Below are 19,166 nucleotides of genomic sequence, written 5' to 3'. Positions count from 1 at the left end.
TGTGCTGTGTTGTGTTGGTTTTTTTTTTTTTATAAATATTCTGTGTAAACTTTTGGAAATACATTGTCTACAGTGGCCTTAATTTTTTGGATGACCAGTGGCCTTATTTTTGGATGAACATGATTGAAACAGGAAGAATTATTTAAAAGACATGTTCAAATTTACACTTTATTCAATTTCATTGTAATTACATTTTGTTCACTTCATCATTACAATCACAAATATCACACACATCAATAAACCTAATTTCAAAACAGAATTGAGAATTTTTAGCTGTTGTTTCACTTTCTTCTTCAATTGCTTCAATTCATCATGCAAATTGCTATGTCCCGATCCATCCCTATCATAGTAGCTTCCCGTACTTTGACCTTGTTGCGGCTTCAAAACTTTGCACCATTTGAAGCTATTACATAAGTCACACTTGTAATAAAGCCTTTGTGGATTTGATGTTGACTTCGAACTTCTAATCGCGTATTTTCTGCCACAACCGCAAAATTTGTTTGGAACGCGCACATATGCACACTCGTGTGTTGAGGAAGATGTGTTTGATATCAAACTCATGATTATGAAAGTAGGAGGGATGCAATGTGTGTTCTAAGTCTTACATTTATACAAGAATGTGTGTGCAACGACCACTTTGCCCCAACAATAATTCAAAATTGTTGAAAAAAACTAGCTGTTACTTTAGCGGTATACTGTGTAATAAATTAAATATATAAGTAATGGCATTTGGTGAAAATTAGTAATTAGTCAGTGGCATTTGGTGAATTAAGAATCCCATTAACGGACTGTTAACGTCCAGGCCTCATTAATGGCACGATGTGACATTATACTGTTTGTGAGTGACATTTGGTGATTTCTGAAAAGTGCGATGTCATTTGGTGAAATAGCCGTAAAAATCCTAAATCCGCCACTGATCACCGGATAGTCCACATACATTATTATTGTATTTAGGTCCATAAATTTCTTACATGTATTTCATTCATGGTTTTTCTCCTTGTTTTTTGAGATCTCCTAGGATATACCTACACGATCAAACAAGTAAAAATCATACCCAAATCCTAGAAACATTACCACAGTCCACAGAAACTAACTACTCCCTCCGACCCTAAATTACATTCATTTTTCTCTCTATTATGTGAGGAATAAATGCTAGAAAGAGGAATGTAATTTAGGGACGGAGGGAGTAATACATTTAAAAGAAACACAAATAGCAAGTTGAATAAACTAAGCAAAATCCATCTAAAACATCCAAATGATGATGAAAATTAAATGCCGCCTCTTTGTGTGTGTGTGTGTTTTTTTTTTTTTTTGAGTAAAACTGGTAAAAGCTAATTCAGTTAAAACATTTATAATTTCCTACAAACAAAAAAAATTAAACACTAGTAAATTTCACAAAATGTTGATTTAATGATTTAAAAAAGGTGTAGCCTAAAATTAAAATTATTAGTCTACACAAGTCGGTGGTGCAAATTAAAATTACCAACTACCCGAAAACCCGGGTACCCGGAGTTTCGGGTAGTTGGTAATTCGTCCCATGTCCCGACCCGAATAATTCGGCTACCCGAAACCCGGGTACCCGAGATATTCGGGTCGGGACATGGGACGAATTACCAACTACCCGAAACTCCGGGTACCCGGGTTTTCGGGTAGTTGGTAATTTTAATTTGCACCACCGACTTGTGTAGACTAATAATTTTAATTTTAGGCTACACTTTTTTAAATCATTAAATCAACATTTTGTGAAATTTACTAGTGTTTAATTTTTTTTTTGTAGGAAATTATAAATGTTTTAACTGAATTAGCTTTTACTGTTTTACTCAAAAAAAAAAAAAAAAAAAAAAAACACACACAAAGAGGCGGCATTTAATTTTCATCATTTTTTGGATGTTTTAGATGGATTTTGCTTAGTTTATTCAACTTGCTATTTGTGTTTCTTTTAAATGTATTACTCCCTCCGTCCCTAAATTACATTCCTCTTTTTAGCATTTATTCCTCACATAATAGAGAGAAAGAGGAATGTAATTTAGGGTCGGAGGGAGAAGTTAGTTTCTGTGGACTGTGGTAATGTTTCTAGGATTTGGGTATGATTTTTACTTGTTTGATCGTGTAGGTATATCCTAGGAGATCTCAAAAAACAAGGAGAAAAACTATGAATGAAATACATGTAAGAAATTTATGGACCTAAATACAATAATAATGTATGTGGACTATCCGGTGATCAGTGGCGGATTTAGGATTTTTACGGCTATTTCACCAAATGACATCGCACTTTTCAGAAATCACCAAATGTCACTCACAAACAGTATAATGTCACATCGTGCCATTAATGAGGCCTGGACGTTAACAGTCCGTTAATGAGATTCTTAATTCACCAAATGCCACTGACTAATTACTAATTTTCGCCAAATGCCATTACTTATATATTTAATTTATTACACAGTATACCGCTAAAGTAACAGCTAGTTTTTTTCAACAATTTTGAATTATTGTTGGGGCAAAGTGGTCGTTGCACACACATTCTTGTATAAATGTAAGACTTAGAACACACATTGCATCCCTCCTACTTGCATAATCATGAGTTTGATATCAAACACATCTTCCTCAACACACGAGTGTGCATATGTGCACGTTCCAAACAAATTTTGCGGTTGTGGCAGAAAATACGCGATTAGAAGTTCGGAGTCAACATCAAATCCACAAAGGCTTTATTGCAAGTGTGACTTATGTAATAGCTTCAAATGGTGCAAAGTTTTGAAGCCGCAACAAGGTCAAAGTACGGGAAGCTACTATGATAGGGATGGATCGGGACATAACAATTTGCGACCGTGTGTGATTAGCTTATATTAATTAGAAATTCATGACTTCTGATTATTCAAAACAACATTGAGTATCTTCCTTAATCATCGGACGCCATATAAAAATAATAATAAAAAAAACCAGTTGGGCAAGTAATGTAGGAATATATGTTAGTTCCTCCGTTTTTATTTTATTGCACCGTTAAGACTTTTACACTATTCACTTGTTCTTCTTTGACCATCATATGTGATTTATCCATTAGGAAAAACATTGTCATGTGAAATCTAGTTAGATTCGTCTTAAAATCTACTTTTCAAATATCAAATTTTATAATTTTCACAAAAGTATAATTAAATATATTAATAGCTAAAGTAATACATTGACAAGTGTGAAATCACTCAGGGTGCAATAAAAAAAGAACGAAGAAAGTGCATTATAATTCATTTATATAGTTTTCAGAAAACACTCTTCTTCAAAGTGTTTAAATTTTTTCTTACATTCCAATATATTTAATTAATTAACTTTGAAGGCAACTAAACCTCTTTTGGCCTTGTTAATCACTTGCACTTAATTGGAGTGGGTGTCCAGCATGATAAAGTATAACATATAAGTAGCATACAAATTAAAAATAAGGACAATTCAATGAATTCTATGATGACATGAGTGCAAGTATTACTAATTACTAATAGTAGTAATAGAGATAGTGGGGTTGTTGCACTAGTCGTGCATGCCAACAATTTGCTACCAAGGACACTATTTATTTTTCTTTATTTTTTTCGATTCATTTTGACAATTCAATCTTCAACGTTGACGTTGACAAAAATAAATGGCAAGCCATTTTTCACCATTCTCCTAGAAGTATAAGTGAATTCATTAATTAACCTTCTTAAGATGATGGGTGAATTCAATTTTTGAGTTCTGTTATAGATTATTATAAGGTTTGTAAAGAAACAACACACTTCATATCTAAAACAAGACAATTATATTATGGAGAATTTTTTTTGGCCGATATTGAACTTAATTTGGTTCCTTAAGGTATAAAATAACCCTTAAAACCTTTAATTTCCACTACTAAAAAATAATAACACGCTAAACGAGACATTTCTTGCAAAGCAAGACATTATTTTTTTTTTAATTTTTTTTTAAAATTTAGTCCAAAATTTTTTAAGCATGCAAATCGAGAAAAAAAGTATTAATAGGTGGAGAGTAGGCACCACAAACTAATAATGGTGAGTGAATCAACAAGGCAAAACCTGTTATTGACAAGATAATATAATGTCAAGGTAACTGTTATTCCCTAATTGTACTAGAAGGTTATAACGTGTAACAAAAAGAGGCATATGGTTACTGTATAGTAAAACCTTAAATTTTATATTAACATTTTTACATAAAAATATGGTATATTAACATTTTTACATAAAAATATGGGCAATGTAGTGAATCGGTGAATCTTTAATATACTAAAATAACATCAATTGACATCATTATTTTTTAAAATTGTACATGTCAAGCTGTTGTTAAAATTTTTTCCGCCTAAATCAATTGCTGATATCATATTTTTATTTATCTTTTTTACCTTAAATTATTACAATATTTTTTTTGAAGACAATTACAATTATTATTATTATTATTATTATTATTATTATTATTATTATTATTATTATTATTATTATTATTATTATTATTATTATTATTATTATTATTATTATATCTCAAAACAAAAGTCATACAACCTACAATAAATTAGTGGGAAGCCGAGATACAATCTGGGTCCCCACTCTTCTAGCAATAGCAAAGCCTACTCTAGTAAAAATATGAGCTGCAGCACGTGCTCCAATGTCTTGCGTCGTCGAGAACCTCTGAATTCGCTTAAGCAACGCAACAGTCCCCTTCTCTAATTCACCAAACGAAGAAAAGGAGAAGGGAATGAACCCATATCCAATCGCCTGACAACGAGCCTCATACTTAACTCGCTTCCGATGAGCTGCATCAGCCACAACCCGTCCAAGAATAAAGTAAGATAGCTCTGACTGTGTCAAAGGAGAAGATCCTGTCAAATCTACACAGATATCGCGATCACGATCCCAGGAATAAAGTACACATCACCAGGTCTGTTCCCTCCAGACAACCTAATGTCAACCCATTATTATTATTATTATTATTATTATTATTATTATTATTATTATTATTATTATTATTATTATTATTATACTCCATATTTTATATTATGAATTTATGAGTGACTATCTGACTTTAAAATATAATTACTCTCGGTTAAAGAGTATTCTTTAATACATAATTTGTTTAAGTTTTTACTCTTCTTCAAAATGAATAAGATGTAAATATCATTACTAATGACAATTAATGGTTATGTTTTTAACATTTATTTCATATGAGGGACATATATAAAATATTATATTTATTTTAATAATTTTGTTTATATCGTACATCGCACGGGACTTATCTAGTCTTAATTACTCAAATAACCAAATCCATAGTAGATAATTTACACATCGAGCAAAGTTAACCACATTTTTTTTGGGTAAGAAATCTCAAAGGATACTTATTTTCATTGATGAAGTGGTGCAACATCTACTTTTGAAAATTAACGACAAAAAAATAATAATAATTTAATAGAACCAAATAAGAATTAAGTATGGAAGGACGACTAAGAATCCAACTACATAGATAAAGCAACTCGACACATTCTCAACTTGTTATTTCACATAATTTTGTGAGTGGATCCGTTTAGCTTCGTAAATTTGAAAGGAAGAAAATTCTTGTAATGATTTTGTAACTTGAATCCGAGCTATCAACATCAATCATAGCTCCGCACATTTAAGACTATTTCAAGAACAGAGAAAGCACTATTTTTCAAAGGAGGTAAAAAATTCTCGTCTTTCGAAGGAGATTGGAAAAACATTGTCTTTCGAAAGAGATTGTAAAAATCTTGTTTTTTGAAGAAGAAAAACCCTTTATTTCAAGGGAAGTAAGGTCCTCTCAATCAGATAAACCATTATCATAAGCCAAAAACAAAACAAACAAAAAAAAAAAAATTAAGATTAAGGCTTTCTAATGGAAGCCCCTAAAAACATTGACAACGGAGGCTTATTGTACATGTGTAACAAATTTATAATATAACCCGACATGTAGATGATTTAGTGAACCTTTAGTTATAGGTGCACATAGAGCTAGGTACAACCAAGCTATGCAAGGTTATGTGTTTGTACCAACGAGCCTCGTGTCTAAGTGTGCCAAAAATTTTCATAAGTGGAGCCTTTAAACAAGCTTGTTCACGTTTGTTTCATGTCAAAATTTAAAACCCGTTTTAAGGCATAACCCACCTTTTAACTTGCCTCTCATGTCGTGCAAGGCTCATGGTGAGCTTGTACTAAGTCGAGCCATCTTAGTACCGTGTCTGATCAACCCTCCCTCCGTCCCCGTCCCCCATTCCCCGTACTAGCCCAACCCATGCCTACGTCTAGAAGCACCCCAAACACCTTTGTAGGCATTGAACTAGAAACCAAAATAAAATTCAAAAGGAGAAGTAAGAAAAGGCAAAAGGGCAGGGAAAGGAATCGGTGAATCTCCAACCGTCACGTCTGAATAGGATCAGATTTCTCCTCTTTCCTCCCTTTTCCGCTTCCTTCATTATTATTCTTTCCTTCTTCTTTTGACTCCTTCACTCTTCCCGCTCTCTCTCTCTCTCTTCTCTACAACCTCCCATATCCCCTTCATAGGGTTCTTCTTCTCTTCTCTTCTCATTCCTTTCATTCTCCTCTTCCTCTCTCTCTCTCCTCTTTCTCTCTCCTCAAGCTCAAGCTTTTTCTTCCATGGCGGAATTTTCGATGGCCAAAGAATCACTCACCATGTCTATGTCAATGGCGACACCTTCATCATCTTCTGGATCGTCTTCTTCTGCTGCCGTTGACGACGATTTCGAAGACGCTTGTAGTATCTGCCTTGAGCCTTTCTCTCTTCATGATCCTGCTTCTGTATGCTTCGATCTCTCTATACTTCGATTTTTCTCATTTTTACATTTTTAAAGAAAATTGTTTCTTAAATTGAAGTTAGGTTTGTTTTGATGTTTGATTATAGTGATTGATATTTGTTTTTTGGCGATTTTTTTTAATTTCTTTTTTTTTTTTTAACTTTGGAGTTGTAATTTTGATGATCGAGAAATGAAGACTGAATTTTGACTTTGATTACTAAAATGTTGACTATATTCATCTGATTTTGAACACGTTATTGAATTAGATTGCATGTTCAATTCCGAATTGATTATTTTTACACAGTATTCTAATTTTTGTTGCCTTTGAGTTTCTATTTGAATTGTTAATTTTGTTGAGAAATTATGATACGGAGTAGATGATATTGTATCTTTGTTGAAACGAATCGTTTGGTCTGATTGTTAAGTATTTATACCGATCGATCAAAAAATTCGATCCGACGTCATTGTCTGATTGTAGTTGTTGATCTTATACATGATCATTGTTTGAGTTGGTTGAGACAACTTATTCTGATAATAATACATTTTGCTGGTTTTTCTTCTATAGGTGACAACTTGCAAACATGAGTATCACCTGCATTGCATACTTGAATGGTATTTTCACCTTTCCATATATGGAATTGGAGTGTTGTATTGTTTAGGTTGATATTGCTTAACATTGTAATCATCATGTGGCTTTCATGTTTCTAGGTCTCAGAGGAGTAAAGAATGCCCGATTTGCTGGCAGGATCTTGCCTTGAAGGACTCAGCAAGGTAGATGATTGATTTTTCATTTGAGGCTTTGACATTCCCGCCATTCCCGGTCTATTCATGTTTGTGACTTTAACTTGTTTGTGTCAATAGCCAAGAGCTTCTAGCTGCTGCTGGGATTGAAAGGAATGCTAGGGCAAGGCGGTTATCGAATAATAGAACGGATTATTCTCATCAGTATCAAGAGTCAGATTCTGCATATGTGAGTAATAAGCTCCAGCTCTTCAGTTTTTCAGACATCTGGCATTTGCTATCCTGAAATAACTTATCTGACAGAATGTATTCTTTCAGGGGTCACATTGGACCGATGACTCTGATTTCAATGAGCGTATGATGCAGCATTTGGCTGCTATGATGAGCCGTGCTCGGCAAGCCCATAGAACTGGGAGGCAGAGATCTTCTGAACGAAGTCCTTCTCCAGATTTTATGTTTGCATCTCGTCTAAGTGAATCAACTTTACATCCAAATAGTCCTGATGAGTGTAGTTCTGCTTATGGTTCACCCGGCAGCAGTTCACCCATTGCTAGTAGCTCCCAGCGCCCTATATCAGCAAACCCATCATCTGTCAATTTTGCAGGCTCTGCTCCAAGGAGAGTTCCTCACCAGCCTTCTAGGTACTGCCTGCAATTGGATTTCATATTTGAAATGGTGTCTGTTACCTGATTTACATGCATGACCTGGATAAAATTATTGAGAAAACTCAGTTCTTATTTATTTTCCCGTATATGGGATTAGACCAGCGTTCTTATTCATTCAAGTGATTACTTTCTCATTGGTTGAGTTCAATTTCCAATTCTCAGACCCCCTCAAAGCCAATCACCCGAGTGTACTCAAAGACCAAAATCATCTGAGCTACTTGCCTTTTCAGAGTCAATTAAATCCAAATTTTCTGCAGCCTCAGCCAGGTAAACATTTGGGATCTAGCATTACATTTTATTTATTTATCTATTTCATATTATTTATTTTTGTCGTTTGAGCTCAATCTTTGCTTTCAGGTACAAAGATTCAATTTCAAAAGGTACCCAAGGTTTTAGGGAAAAGCTTCTTGCTCGTAATAGTTCTGTTAAAGAACTTAGTAAAGGAGTTCAAAGAGAGATGACCTCTAGCATAGCTGGTGTTGCACGAATGATTGACCGTCTAGACCTCAAATCCAAACGGAACACACAATCTGGTGAAGCTCTTAGTCATGGTGGGGAGACCTCGAACTTTTTTTCTAAGGGAAAAGGGGTGTTAGATCATATTATAGCAAGTTCTCGGGAGAATCATGTGGATACAGGAGATTTAAGTTTGCATGAAAAATCCCAGGCCACAAGGCCTATCTCAAGCCATAAAGATGTTTCCTACACAGAGGTTTGTTATTTTCATTCCAAAATTTACATTAGTATAGCTCGTGATTTTATATTGCAGCTTCCAGATTGTGTATTGTGATTATAGAATAACTATTTATCATTCGCAATCCTCTAAAAGCTATAGTTCGTTTCAGGATTTTCCAAAATCAAGCATAATGCCTGTTCAGTTGAAGTAATCTTAAATTGTATATACTCACTTAACTAGAGGAAAAGTTTTCTGATATGCACACAAAGTAGGAGGCAAATATTTTCCTTCTCTAGAGTGTAATAAATCAAACTTTAATCGTTGAAACAATCAGCAGGAAACATTTGTGTTGTTCTGCTCTGAATTCAGTTAAATGATAGATACATGCTAAATTGAAAGAAATGCTTAGTACATTGACTGAAACAAGTTTTTCATCCCTAATTGTACATTTATTGAAACATCCTTTACTAGATTGTAACAAGCAACTCTATATTATCTTGCATGTTGCTCTGTTTTAATAATATAATTGTTCGCGTATGTTCAAGCATCTACATGATGAATGAGGGGTGAGACTGTGAGAATAGGATCAACTAGAAATCAATTTCAGATTTAAATCTGTAGAAGATGATTATGTATTTATAGGGCCTTCTAATTCCAGTAGAGTTAATAGCATTTATGATTTTATTGAGGTTGCTTAAAAGATTGCCTGGATCAATTGATGTTAAATTTTACTTGCATGCACTTATCATGTTGTCTTAGTATGCATTATATTTAGGCTTTAAAAACACGTGTCAGGTCTGCAAATTTGTATGCTACTCATGGCAAACATTTTTGTTGTTAAATGAAGGGTGAAGAAGCAAAGATAGCTTTCTAACATAAAATGGCAAGAAGAGATGCGTGTTTTAATTTTCGCTTGCTATAAAGTCTATTAGGATTCTCCTGGTGATGGTTAATAGTATCTTTTTTTTTATTTTTTGTTTTTTTGGGAACAATTGGTTATAGTATGATAGTATCTAAGTTAAGCTCTTGCACCTATGAAGGATACCAGTGGTTGAAAATGCCCTATATATGACTGGTTATGAATAAAGGGCATAACTTGGGTTTACATTCATATTTACATTTATAACTAATTTTAACAATATGATATATGAGTAGGGAAGCAGTAAGGCTGTGAGGGCCAATTTTTTTATTCTCAGGTTGAGTTATAGGAAGGTTTTTGTTTAGTCTGCAATAAGCCATTTATCAATAAATCTGACGTGCATAATTGCACCCCTGAAACTTGATTTTTCTGATAATCACAAAACCCTCTTATGTGCCGTTGTAGGAAGTAAAAGCCACACATAATTAGTAGTATGACTGTATGAGTATAAATGTCTTATTGTATGCTTTTTGTTTAGTAATAGCAATTTCAATAATTGCGGGGAGAAGATTGTGTCTTACTCTCTTCATCTCATTCTATAGGTACGTTGCTAGGCTTTGTTGTTTTAATAATCTATGCCTGTATGGCTAATTTATCCTTTTATTTTTCCTGTCGTCACAGATTTTTGAATAATTGAAGCTTCTTTGTATAGCAAACTTTATCTATTATTCTTTTAACCATACACTGCCATAAAATATAAAATGAGTCGACATGTGTGTGTGTAACCCCCACTTTTTGTTTGTCATTGTAAATTTAGTCTTGTTACCCACAGAACCATTTTGTTTTATGAAGACATTCATTAGGATGACCATTTTGTTTTCTGTATGATCTATTTTTTATGTGAACGTCACATATTCTGATTTGACTTTGTTTCAAGATTAAAAGAAACTTGTACATGTAGTGCAAAGACGGCTATCGTGGTATTTAATTTGCTGAAACTGGCATGACTGCTGATTGTAATGATCTGAGGCAATCTTTTACGTAGTTTTTAAATTACGAACTCAGTGATTTCTGTGCTCTGCAGAGAGGTAATTGATGCTGTTGGAGCATGGTTCTACCGGATGCATTGAGGTGCAGCTAACAAATACTCGGCTTTCAGAGATATTGTATACCATTGCAAGAGACGTCTATCAAGGAGGCCAATCTACTCTTGTTGGTTCCTGCGTCCTGCAGGTGGTAATTTATTTTTGTTTCCATAGAATTGCCTTTTTTTGTCAGTTGTGCTCTAGCTGATAAGTATATATGTCTAAAATTGTTGGAATTTTTATTTTGACTTGTAACTGTGTTTCATATTATGATGACTGCTGTTGTAACAATTAAGTAATGATTGTCCACTCTTTCAAAAATTATACATCGCACTCAATATATATTACACAGTCCGAAGCCATGCTTCTAGTATTTCTTTTGGCGTAATCTCTTTTACTCATTTACCCCATGCTTGATCTGCAATTTCGTTGTACATGTGGACGGCCTGTAGAATGCCATCAAGAAATTATGTGAATTGCTTGGTCATAAAAAAATTACTTCTATGATTTATTACTAATGCGAATACTAGCTAATGTGGTAAGTAATTTTAGGTGAATTGCTGGCCTTTGCTGCTATGAATATCTCCTACCTGAAATTGATTTAGCTATCTCTATATTTAGGTCTTAACCTGAAAGTAGTTACATTTTTTTCTCCATCTATCAGTGGTTTAGTATTCAAATTCATCCAGGACGATGGCCAAAAAAGTATATTTACTATTAAAGGCTTTGTTAAATACAAGTAATATAAACATAAGATCATATTGTTACATAACTTTGTTGTTTAATCTTTTTTTTTTTTTTTTTTTGACGGGAACTTTGTTGTTTAATCTTAGCAATGTACATGTAATGTATTTAAGTGTTTAGAGGAAAGGAGAGTCATGCGGACTGTGGAGTAAGGGTAACAATGATTATATTGAAGGAAGAAATTTATTGTGCTTATCCAAGTATTTATTTTTATTTTATTTAAATTTTTTAAAAGAAAAAATACTCAAATGATTTTACTTGGTGTATGTCAAATTTTGTCATAAACTTTAAACATTTTTTGTTGTCTAATTAACACTTACAAATCTACAATTCACTAGCTACTATTATATATATATTGTGTTTGCCCAAATAAATAAATAAATATAAAAGGTAACTTAATAAAGTTCCCCATTTTATTTAATTAATATATATTAAGGTAGTTCATGGACTATGCATAATACATAGATGTACTGCATACATTGAAACTTTAAAAGCATGTTTTATAAGGATAACAATTACACATACAAGGCCAAAGTAAACACAAAACACATAGACGAAGCAGCCACCTTCTGTGTCGAATAGATAACAATAAGCACCTTGAATCAGTAAGCTAGCCACATTCACAACGAACCATATCTTAATAGGCATCTTCTTTATTAGCAATTTAGCATGCATAGATTTATTTTATGTTTGATCATAGGCGTACCCCTCTCGTGTTCACGTACCTGGATCATCCATTAATGACCTCTCCACCTGAAACATCAACTAGTTAGGGGGCTGTACGAGTTTTATATTTATAGATATTGGACGACCATAATTTCAAAAGCACGGACAATGATGCTATTAACAAGCACAACATGCATACCATTCGGATGGAGGACTTGGCCTGTGAAATAGGATGAACACTCGTTGCTTGCAAGAAATACATAAGATGGAGCATGATGTGGATCAAGAGGGAGATTCTTTTGAAGAGCCAATCATATTGGTTTTAAGGCCAATAGGGTTCGAGCTTGGAGCAAAGAATCAAGAATGGTTAACATGCGCAGCCATTGAAGAAGAAGTCAAGGACCAGTTGGGTTCCGACGACAACAGCGGTGGCGACGCGCCGATCTGGGTGCCACGCGCCGGCTTCCTAGCTCCGGCCTGAGTCCAGCTACACGGTGGTGGGGCGCGTGTCGAGGATGGAGGCGCGTGAGGTGGTAGTTCGGCGGCAGTACAAAAAGAAAGATTTTCTTTACTTAGTTTTTTTCTAGAGTTTTGCTTGCAAGTTTTTACCTTTCACTTGAAAGGGTTTTTCTTGGTTTAAGCAATTAGGATAAGTTTATTTTTCTGTCATTTAGTTGCTATAAACTTCATAAGGTGATTAGGAAAGTTTTTAGTTAGTTAGAGTTTGATTAGGAATAAACTACCTAGCAATCTTATCTTTGATAGGATTGAAATTCTATCTTATGTAGGATTATTAGAATCCTATCTAGGTTAGATCTTCTACTTCTAGGAGGACTAGGAGACCTCTTTTGAGGCTTTTAAAAGCTTATTTTCGTGGCTTTGAAGAACATATCAAAACCAGAAAATTTAATACAAGTTTATTGTTTGTTTTGCTTAATTGCTTACAAATTCTTTTGCTAGTTTTCAATTCAAGGAGTTGGTTGAAGATTAGAACATTAAACACTTAGTGTCTAGGAGTAGGCTAAGAGTTTAATCTCAAAATAATTAGCGTCCAGGAGTGGGTTAATTAATTTGGGGATTCGAATCATAAGTTTCAGGAGTGATCTTGTGAGGAGAAATATCGGTTCGTTTTTATTCAATCTTAAAGAAATCCTTCAAGATTGGATCGTTACTTCAAGATTGTGGATTTTCTAAAATCTTGACTAAACAAGGGGTTAGAATCCACATCAAATTGGTATCAGAGCTTGTGTGATACCACATCAAATTGGTATCAGATTTCAGGGGTTTTTGATCGTTCAACACTTCGTTCATCAAATCGCACTTGTTCTCGGATAACCAGTTTTTCTGTCAACTTCAGAAGGCTCGTTCTCCTTCGTTACAAAGTCTTTTCAGGTGATTCTTTTTTTGATTTTGGGTGAAATTTTGTCTACTTTCTGCCTGTGAAATTTCGGAATTTTTCGAGTTCGTGTGCTATTAAACTGGACTGTTTTCCGCAACTGTGTCAGTTTTGGTCCGATTTAATACTTACTGCTCTTTGTGTGCGATTTTCTTCCAAGTTGTGTTGCGATTTTTGAGGGTTATTCCTGTGTGTTTTGGGGTCTTTTAAGTCTGTTTTTGTCTTATAATTATGGAGGAAGCTTTGAGCAAATCTATGGATGAATTTGCAAAGTTACTTCAAGGTCATAAAAAGAAGAAAAAACATGAAGATGATAACGTAGATTTTGGCTTTGGTAACAAACATATGCTTATGGAGCGACTGAATTTACATGAAGAAATTATTTTTCAAGGTCAACAAGATAGTTTGTTTCATACTCGATGCAAAGTTGATGATAGAACTTGTAGGGTGATCATTGATAGTGGTTCGTGTACCAATGTAGCGTCTACAGAGATGGTTACTAAACTCCAACTTCCTACAAGAGATCATGAAAAACCATATAAGTTGGGTTGGCTAGATAATTCTATGGGTTTTCATGTAGAACAACAAGCTTTGGTGAATTTCTCCATTCGCAATTACAAGGAAGAGTTATGGTGTGATATTATTCCTATGAGTGCTTGTCACCTTCTTTTAGGGAGACCATGGCAATTTGATCGACATGTTAAACATGATGGTGTGGCCAACACATATTCGGTCAAGGTGGGAAACAAGAGGTTCAAACTTATGCCTTTAACTATTACTCCATGCCGCGTTAAAGTTAAAGAGATGGAGGAAGATTGTCAAAAGGATAAGGAAGAAGAACATGTAGGTGCTAAAGAGCTCGAAGAAAAGGTGAGTGAAACAATTGATGTTCCAATTGTGTGTGACGTTGTTCAAGATCAGATTATTCATAATGATCTACCAATGGTGGTGTCGGAAAAGGTTTTTGATACTATTGAGGAGCCATTCGTGAATCAAGATAATAATTTAATGGTTTCTTTAGAAGTGGTGGATTCATTAGGCATGCATAAAGAGAAGAAATTGTTAGTCATACATGAGAAAAATATCATGAAGCCTAAAGTGTTCTTATGGTCAACGTCGAAGACCAAGGACCAATTTGAGAATTGGTTGTTTCTAAAATATTGCCTTGCTCGTGGTGATGTTGTTACATTGCTTAAAATTGCTAGCGTTGAGGTAATAGTTCTTTTGGCTTGTATTCGTCGAATTTGGATGGTTTCATGGAATTGTTCTCCTTACATGGATGATGCGAATTTGAGGACAAATTCTTTTGAAGAGGGGGAGAATGATGTGGATCAAGAGGGAGATTCTTTTGAAGAGCCAATCATATTGGTTTTAAGGCCAATAGGGTTCGAGCTTGGAGCAAAGAATCAAGAATGGTTAACATGCGCAGCCATTGAAGAAGAAGTCAAGGACCAGTTGGGTTCCGACGACAACAGCGGTGGCGACGCGCCGATCTGGGTGCCACGCGCCGGCTTCCTAGCTCCGGCCTGAGTCCAGCTACACGGTGGTGGGGCGCGTGTCGAGGATGGAGGCGCGTGAGGTGGTAGTTCGGCGGCAGTACAAAAAGAAAGATTTTCTTTACTTAGTTTTTTTCTAGAGTTTTGCTTGCAAGTTTTTACCTTTCACTTGAAAGGGTTTTTCTTGGTTTAAGCAATTAGGATAAGTTTATTTTTCTGTCATTTAGTTGCTATAAACTTCATAAGGTGATTAGGAAAGTTTTTAGTTAGTTAGAGTTTGATTAGGAATAAACTACCTAGCAATCTTATCTTTGATAGGATTGAAATTCTATCTTATGTAGGATTATTAGAATCCTATCTAGGTTAGATCTTCTACTTCTAGGAGGACTAGGAGACCTCTTTTGAGGCTTTTAAAAGCTTATTTTCGTGGCTTTGAAGAACATATCAAAACCAGAAAATTTAATACAAGTTTATTGTTTGTTTTGCTTAATTGCTTACAAATTCTTTTGCTAGTTTTCAATTCAAGGAGTTGGTTGAAGATTAGAACATTAAACACTTAGTGTCTAGGAGTAGGCTAAGAGTTTAATCTCAAAATAATTAGCGTCCAGGAGTGGGTTAATTAATTTGGGGATTCGAATCATAAGTTTCAGGAGTGATCTTGTGAGGAGAAATATCGGTTCGTTTTTATTCAATCTTAAAGAAATCCTTCAAGATTGGATCGTTACTTCAAGATTGTGGATTTTCTAAAATCTTGACTAAACAAGGGGTTAGAATCCACATCAGAGCAACTTCAAATGGCTCCCCTGCTCTACCCATAGGCGCATATGAACCTATATTCTCAACCTGTTCAACAGGCAATGAAGAAGCAACCTGAATGGGAGTCCAAATGGGGCCTGGTGCTACCCCATTTACTCGTATTCCTCGTTTGATGAGTTGGAGACCGAGGCTTCTTGTAAAACTTACAAGAGCTCCTTTGGTGCTGCTGTAGTCAACAAATGTTTCGCCACCGCCGTATGCTGTGACAGAGGCTGTATTAATGATGCTGCTTCCTTCTTTCATATGCTTTACGGAGTGCCTTCAGGGATTAAGTTTCATTAGCATCATTGATAGGAATTATGATAGGTGTTTTCAGATCACCTCACTACTATCATAGGAATTGATTTATGAACTGAAAATCAATCCCTCGCTACTATATAGGAATTATGAACTGAAAAATCAATTCCTATGATAGTTTTCAATTCATAAATCTTCATTATTCTCTTAAATCTTCATTCGTTTATCTACTAGTTAAAAATAAATTAAGACCATCAATCTAAACACTATATCGTTTCAAAAAAGCGAATTTTAAGAGAGCAGAAGTGTATTTTTAAAAATAAAAATAGGAACGAACTAAGAGAAGTCTGGATGATTTGGTTTATTTGGATCCAAATTCGTTCAATATAATCCGTCTAGAGATTTTGATTTTTCAAAAAATAGTCTATTTAATTTGATCCTCCAATTCAATTAGAAAAAGTTCAATCCAGCCGAATTTAGTAATTTAATTTGATTTAGATTGGTACACCCCATGTGGTACCAAGAACTAGTTGGCAGTGGACCTTAGTGGTCCTATGCTCTTGACAAATTAAAGCACGTTTCTATTCTTAAATTATACGAGTAGATAGATAAGATCAGTTAAGTGGTCATAATACAATTGCTCTTATACTCGATCAGTGAATTGTTGTTTCAAATCACTATCGCTTTACCTAGATTAGGCTTGTAAATAATTAATGGAATAATACTTACTTCGCTAAAAAGAAACTGGCGAAATAGTTGATTTCAAATGACATCCTTAGTTGTTCCTCTGTGATATCTTCGATACTCTCAGTATAGTATGCTACTCCTGCGTTATTCACCAAGACATCGATGCGTTCAAAGTGGCTAACCACCTTATCAACCACCCTCTTGCATTCATCTTCACCTAGGCGAAGATCGGCTGGAATGGCAATAGGTTCACCTGCATCATTTTCTTTGGCCGCCTCTCTTATCAAAGCCAAGGCATCGTCGGCATCTCTATCCTCTGGCCCTTTAACGTAGGTGAATGCCACGGTTGCGCCCTCGAGTGCAAAGTAGTAACAAACTGATCTTCCTATTCCTGAATCACCTCCTGTTACTAATGCCACCTTTCCCTGTTTTTACATATTGGTCCATGATTGTTGATTATAGTTGGACATAAACAATGATAAATTATATGTAATTAAAACACGAAAAATAAATAAAATCATCAATATATCATCATTTTATTTATTTATTTTAATGTTGTAAGGCTGTAGGCCATACTAGCATTGATGCAGACGAAATATGATCTTATCTAACATGTTCCGTATTTCAATATTTAATTAACACCATAATGATAAAATAAAAATTAATACGATGATAAAAGAAATTGATACATTATATAAAACATTTTACGTCTTACATGAAGCTTTTTGGATGGTTTATATTGAGGATTGACAGATTTTGGAAGTGGATTCATCAAATATTGCTTTCCTGGTTGAGAATCCTGCGATTGTGGAGGGAATTTTTCGCCTTTGCTCGTCATTTTTGCTTGTTTTCTTACTTGGTATTCTAATGACTTAGCTCAATTGCTCTTACAACATAATAAGAGATAACAAAAAAATGCCTTGTTAGAAGATAGGACGGCCAAGGACCAAATATTATATACTACGTAGAAAGAAAATCACAATTTTTTTTTCTCTTTTTTTAATTTTTTTTAAATGTGTGTATTCCAAAGAAATTTTTTCTCTCTTGTTAATGTCGTATTTGATAAACAGCAGCAGCAACAAAAAAAAAAAAAAAAAAAGAAGCCGTATTTGATTATTTAAGGAAAAACTGCAATAAATAATACAACCTTTCGCCTGTTTTTTTTAATAATACAACATTTGGATTATATCTGAATATTACAATCTTTAGGGGGTTTCTGTTTTAAACAAGACATAATCGAAAACAAGTTACCATGACACATGTCATTTTTGTTTATTGACTTTGTCAATTTAATTTGATTTTTGAATTTTATTTAACGTTTTTATTTATTAAAAGACTTTAAATTATAAAAATTGCTTTTTTTATTATTATAATAAATAAATAAATAAAACCCAAAACGCTGTCAACCCCTCCCCCACCACTCCATCTCCTCCCCTGCACCGCTGCCCCTTCCCCATCCCAGAATGGGCGATCGACGCCCTGCTCACCCACCGCCGGACTATCCACCCCTTACCCCGTCGCACTACCCATCCAAACGAAAACCCATAACCCTTTTCTCTACCACAAACAATCCCCTCCTCCCTTTCTCCACCAAAAACCCGACCTATCGCGTTAAAACCCCCAAACCGCTCCTCCCCACCCCCAAAAAACTAGCAGCTATGGGTTTCGAGGGTGGTGGAGGGTAGATTTGGGGGTTTCAAGGTGTTTGGGTCAAATTTTTAGTGTTTCAACGGGTGTGAGTCGGATTTGGGGTTTCGTGTATGGTGCTTAAAGGGGAAGGGAGACGACAAAATTGGGAAGGGAAGGCGCGGCGCCCGCTTGAGGGTGGAGATGGTGGCGGTGCCGATGTTGGAGCAGCGGATGGGGGACTGGGTTTGTGCAAGAGAAAGGAGTTTGTGGGCCAGTGGAGGTTTGGGGGGGGGGGGTCGCCGGCTTAGGGTTTGCGCGTGGGGTTTCGCCGAAGAGGGTTTTGGCAGGTAAATGGTGGCTGGGGGTGGGGGAGAGAGAGTGGTGGCTGGGTGGTGTGGGGAGTAGGGTGGGTGGGTTTTTTTAATTAAGTAAAAATGTTTATCATAAGTTAAATGTTTTAACATTTTTTTTTTGAAACTAAATGTTAAATCAGTTTTAAATTCTGATTTTTTTTTATTTTAAAATTATTTTTAATATTTGAACCAATGGCATGACGACACATGTCATGTTAACCTGTTTAGCAGGTTACAAGTCTTTTTGCTTGTTAAAAAAATGGAGGTACAAGGTTGTAATATTAATGTATAATCGAAAAGTTGTATTATTTGAAAAGAACCGGTTA

General features: G+C 34.9%; 2 protein-coding genes across 2 annotated transcripts; one reads left to right on the top strand and one right to left on the bottom strand.

Annotated features, from left to right (window-relative positions):
- Positions 1-6,368: 6,368 nt before the first annotated feature.
- Positions 6,369-11,201, top strand: LOC110725926 (E3 ubiquitin-protein ligase RHF1A-like). The gene is made up of 8 exons (XM_021905394.1): positions 6,369-6,794; positions 7,356-7,402; positions 7,499-7,561; positions 7,652-7,760; positions 7,850-8,172; positions 8,359-8,463; positions 8,554-8,908; positions 10,816-11,201. The coding sequence occupies exons 1-8, from the start codon at positions 6,633-6,635 to the stop codon at positions 10,825-10,827; spliced, it is 1,176 nt and encodes a 391-aa protein (XP_021761086.1). The 5' UTR covers positions 6,369-6,632; the 3' UTR covers positions 10,828-11,201.
- Positions 11,202-12,039: 838 nt separating this feature from the next.
- Positions 12,040-17,926, bottom strand: LOC110725927 (glucose and ribitol dehydrogenase-like). Its single transcript, XM_021905395.1, has 5 exons — positions 17,574-17,926; positions 16,901-17,283; positions 15,906-16,193; positions 12,426-12,499; positions 12,040-12,313 (listed from the first exon to the last, which is right to left on the bottom strand). Exons 1-5 carry the CDS (start codon positions 17,694-17,696, stop codon positions 12,291-12,293), a joined length of 891 nt encoding a protein of 296 aa, XP_021761087.1. The 5' UTR covers positions 17,697-17,926; the 3' UTR covers positions 12,040-12,290.
- Positions 17,927-19,166: the final 1,240 nt, after the last annotated feature.

The sequence above is a fragment of the Chenopodium quinoa genome, unplaced genomic scaffold (genome assembly GCF_001683475.1).
Source record: "Chenopodium quinoa cultivar QQ74 unplaced genomic scaffold, ASM168347v1, whole genome shotgun sequence".
Classification (NCBI taxonomy): Eukaryota; Viridiplantae; Streptophyta; class Magnoliopsida; order Caryophyllales; family Amaranthaceae; genus Chenopodium; species Chenopodium quinoa.
This window is presented reverse-complemented; position numbering and strand designations above follow the sequence as displayed.

Excerpts from the sequence above, each read along its gene's own strand:
- LOC110725926 (XM_021905394.1), top strand. The coding sequence starts at position 6,633 with ATGGCGGAATTTTCGATGGCCAAAGAATCACTCACCATGTCTATGTCA. Across the intron at positions 7,761-7,849 it reads AAGAGTCAGATTCTGCATAT|GGGTCACATTGGACCGATGA; the intron begins GTGAGTAATAAG and ends GTATTCTTTCAG. Across the intron at positions 8,464-8,553 it reads TTTTCTGCAGCCTCAGCCAG|GTACAAAGATTCAATTTCAA; the intron begins GTAAACATTTGG and ends CTTTGCTTTCAG.
- LOC110725927 (XM_021905395.1), bottom strand. The coding sequence starts at position 17,696 with ATGACGAGCAAAGGCGAAAAATTCCCTCCACAATCGCAGGATTCTCAA. Across the intron at positions 16,194-16,900 it reads GCCAGTTTCTTTTTAGCGAA|GCACTCCGTAAAGCATATGA; the intron begins GTAAGTATTATT and ends TAATCCCTGAAG. Across the intron at positions 12,314-12,425 it reads CCAAGTCCTCCATCCGAATG|GTGGAGAGGTCATTAATGGA; the intron begins GTATGCATGTTG and ends TTGATGTTTCAG.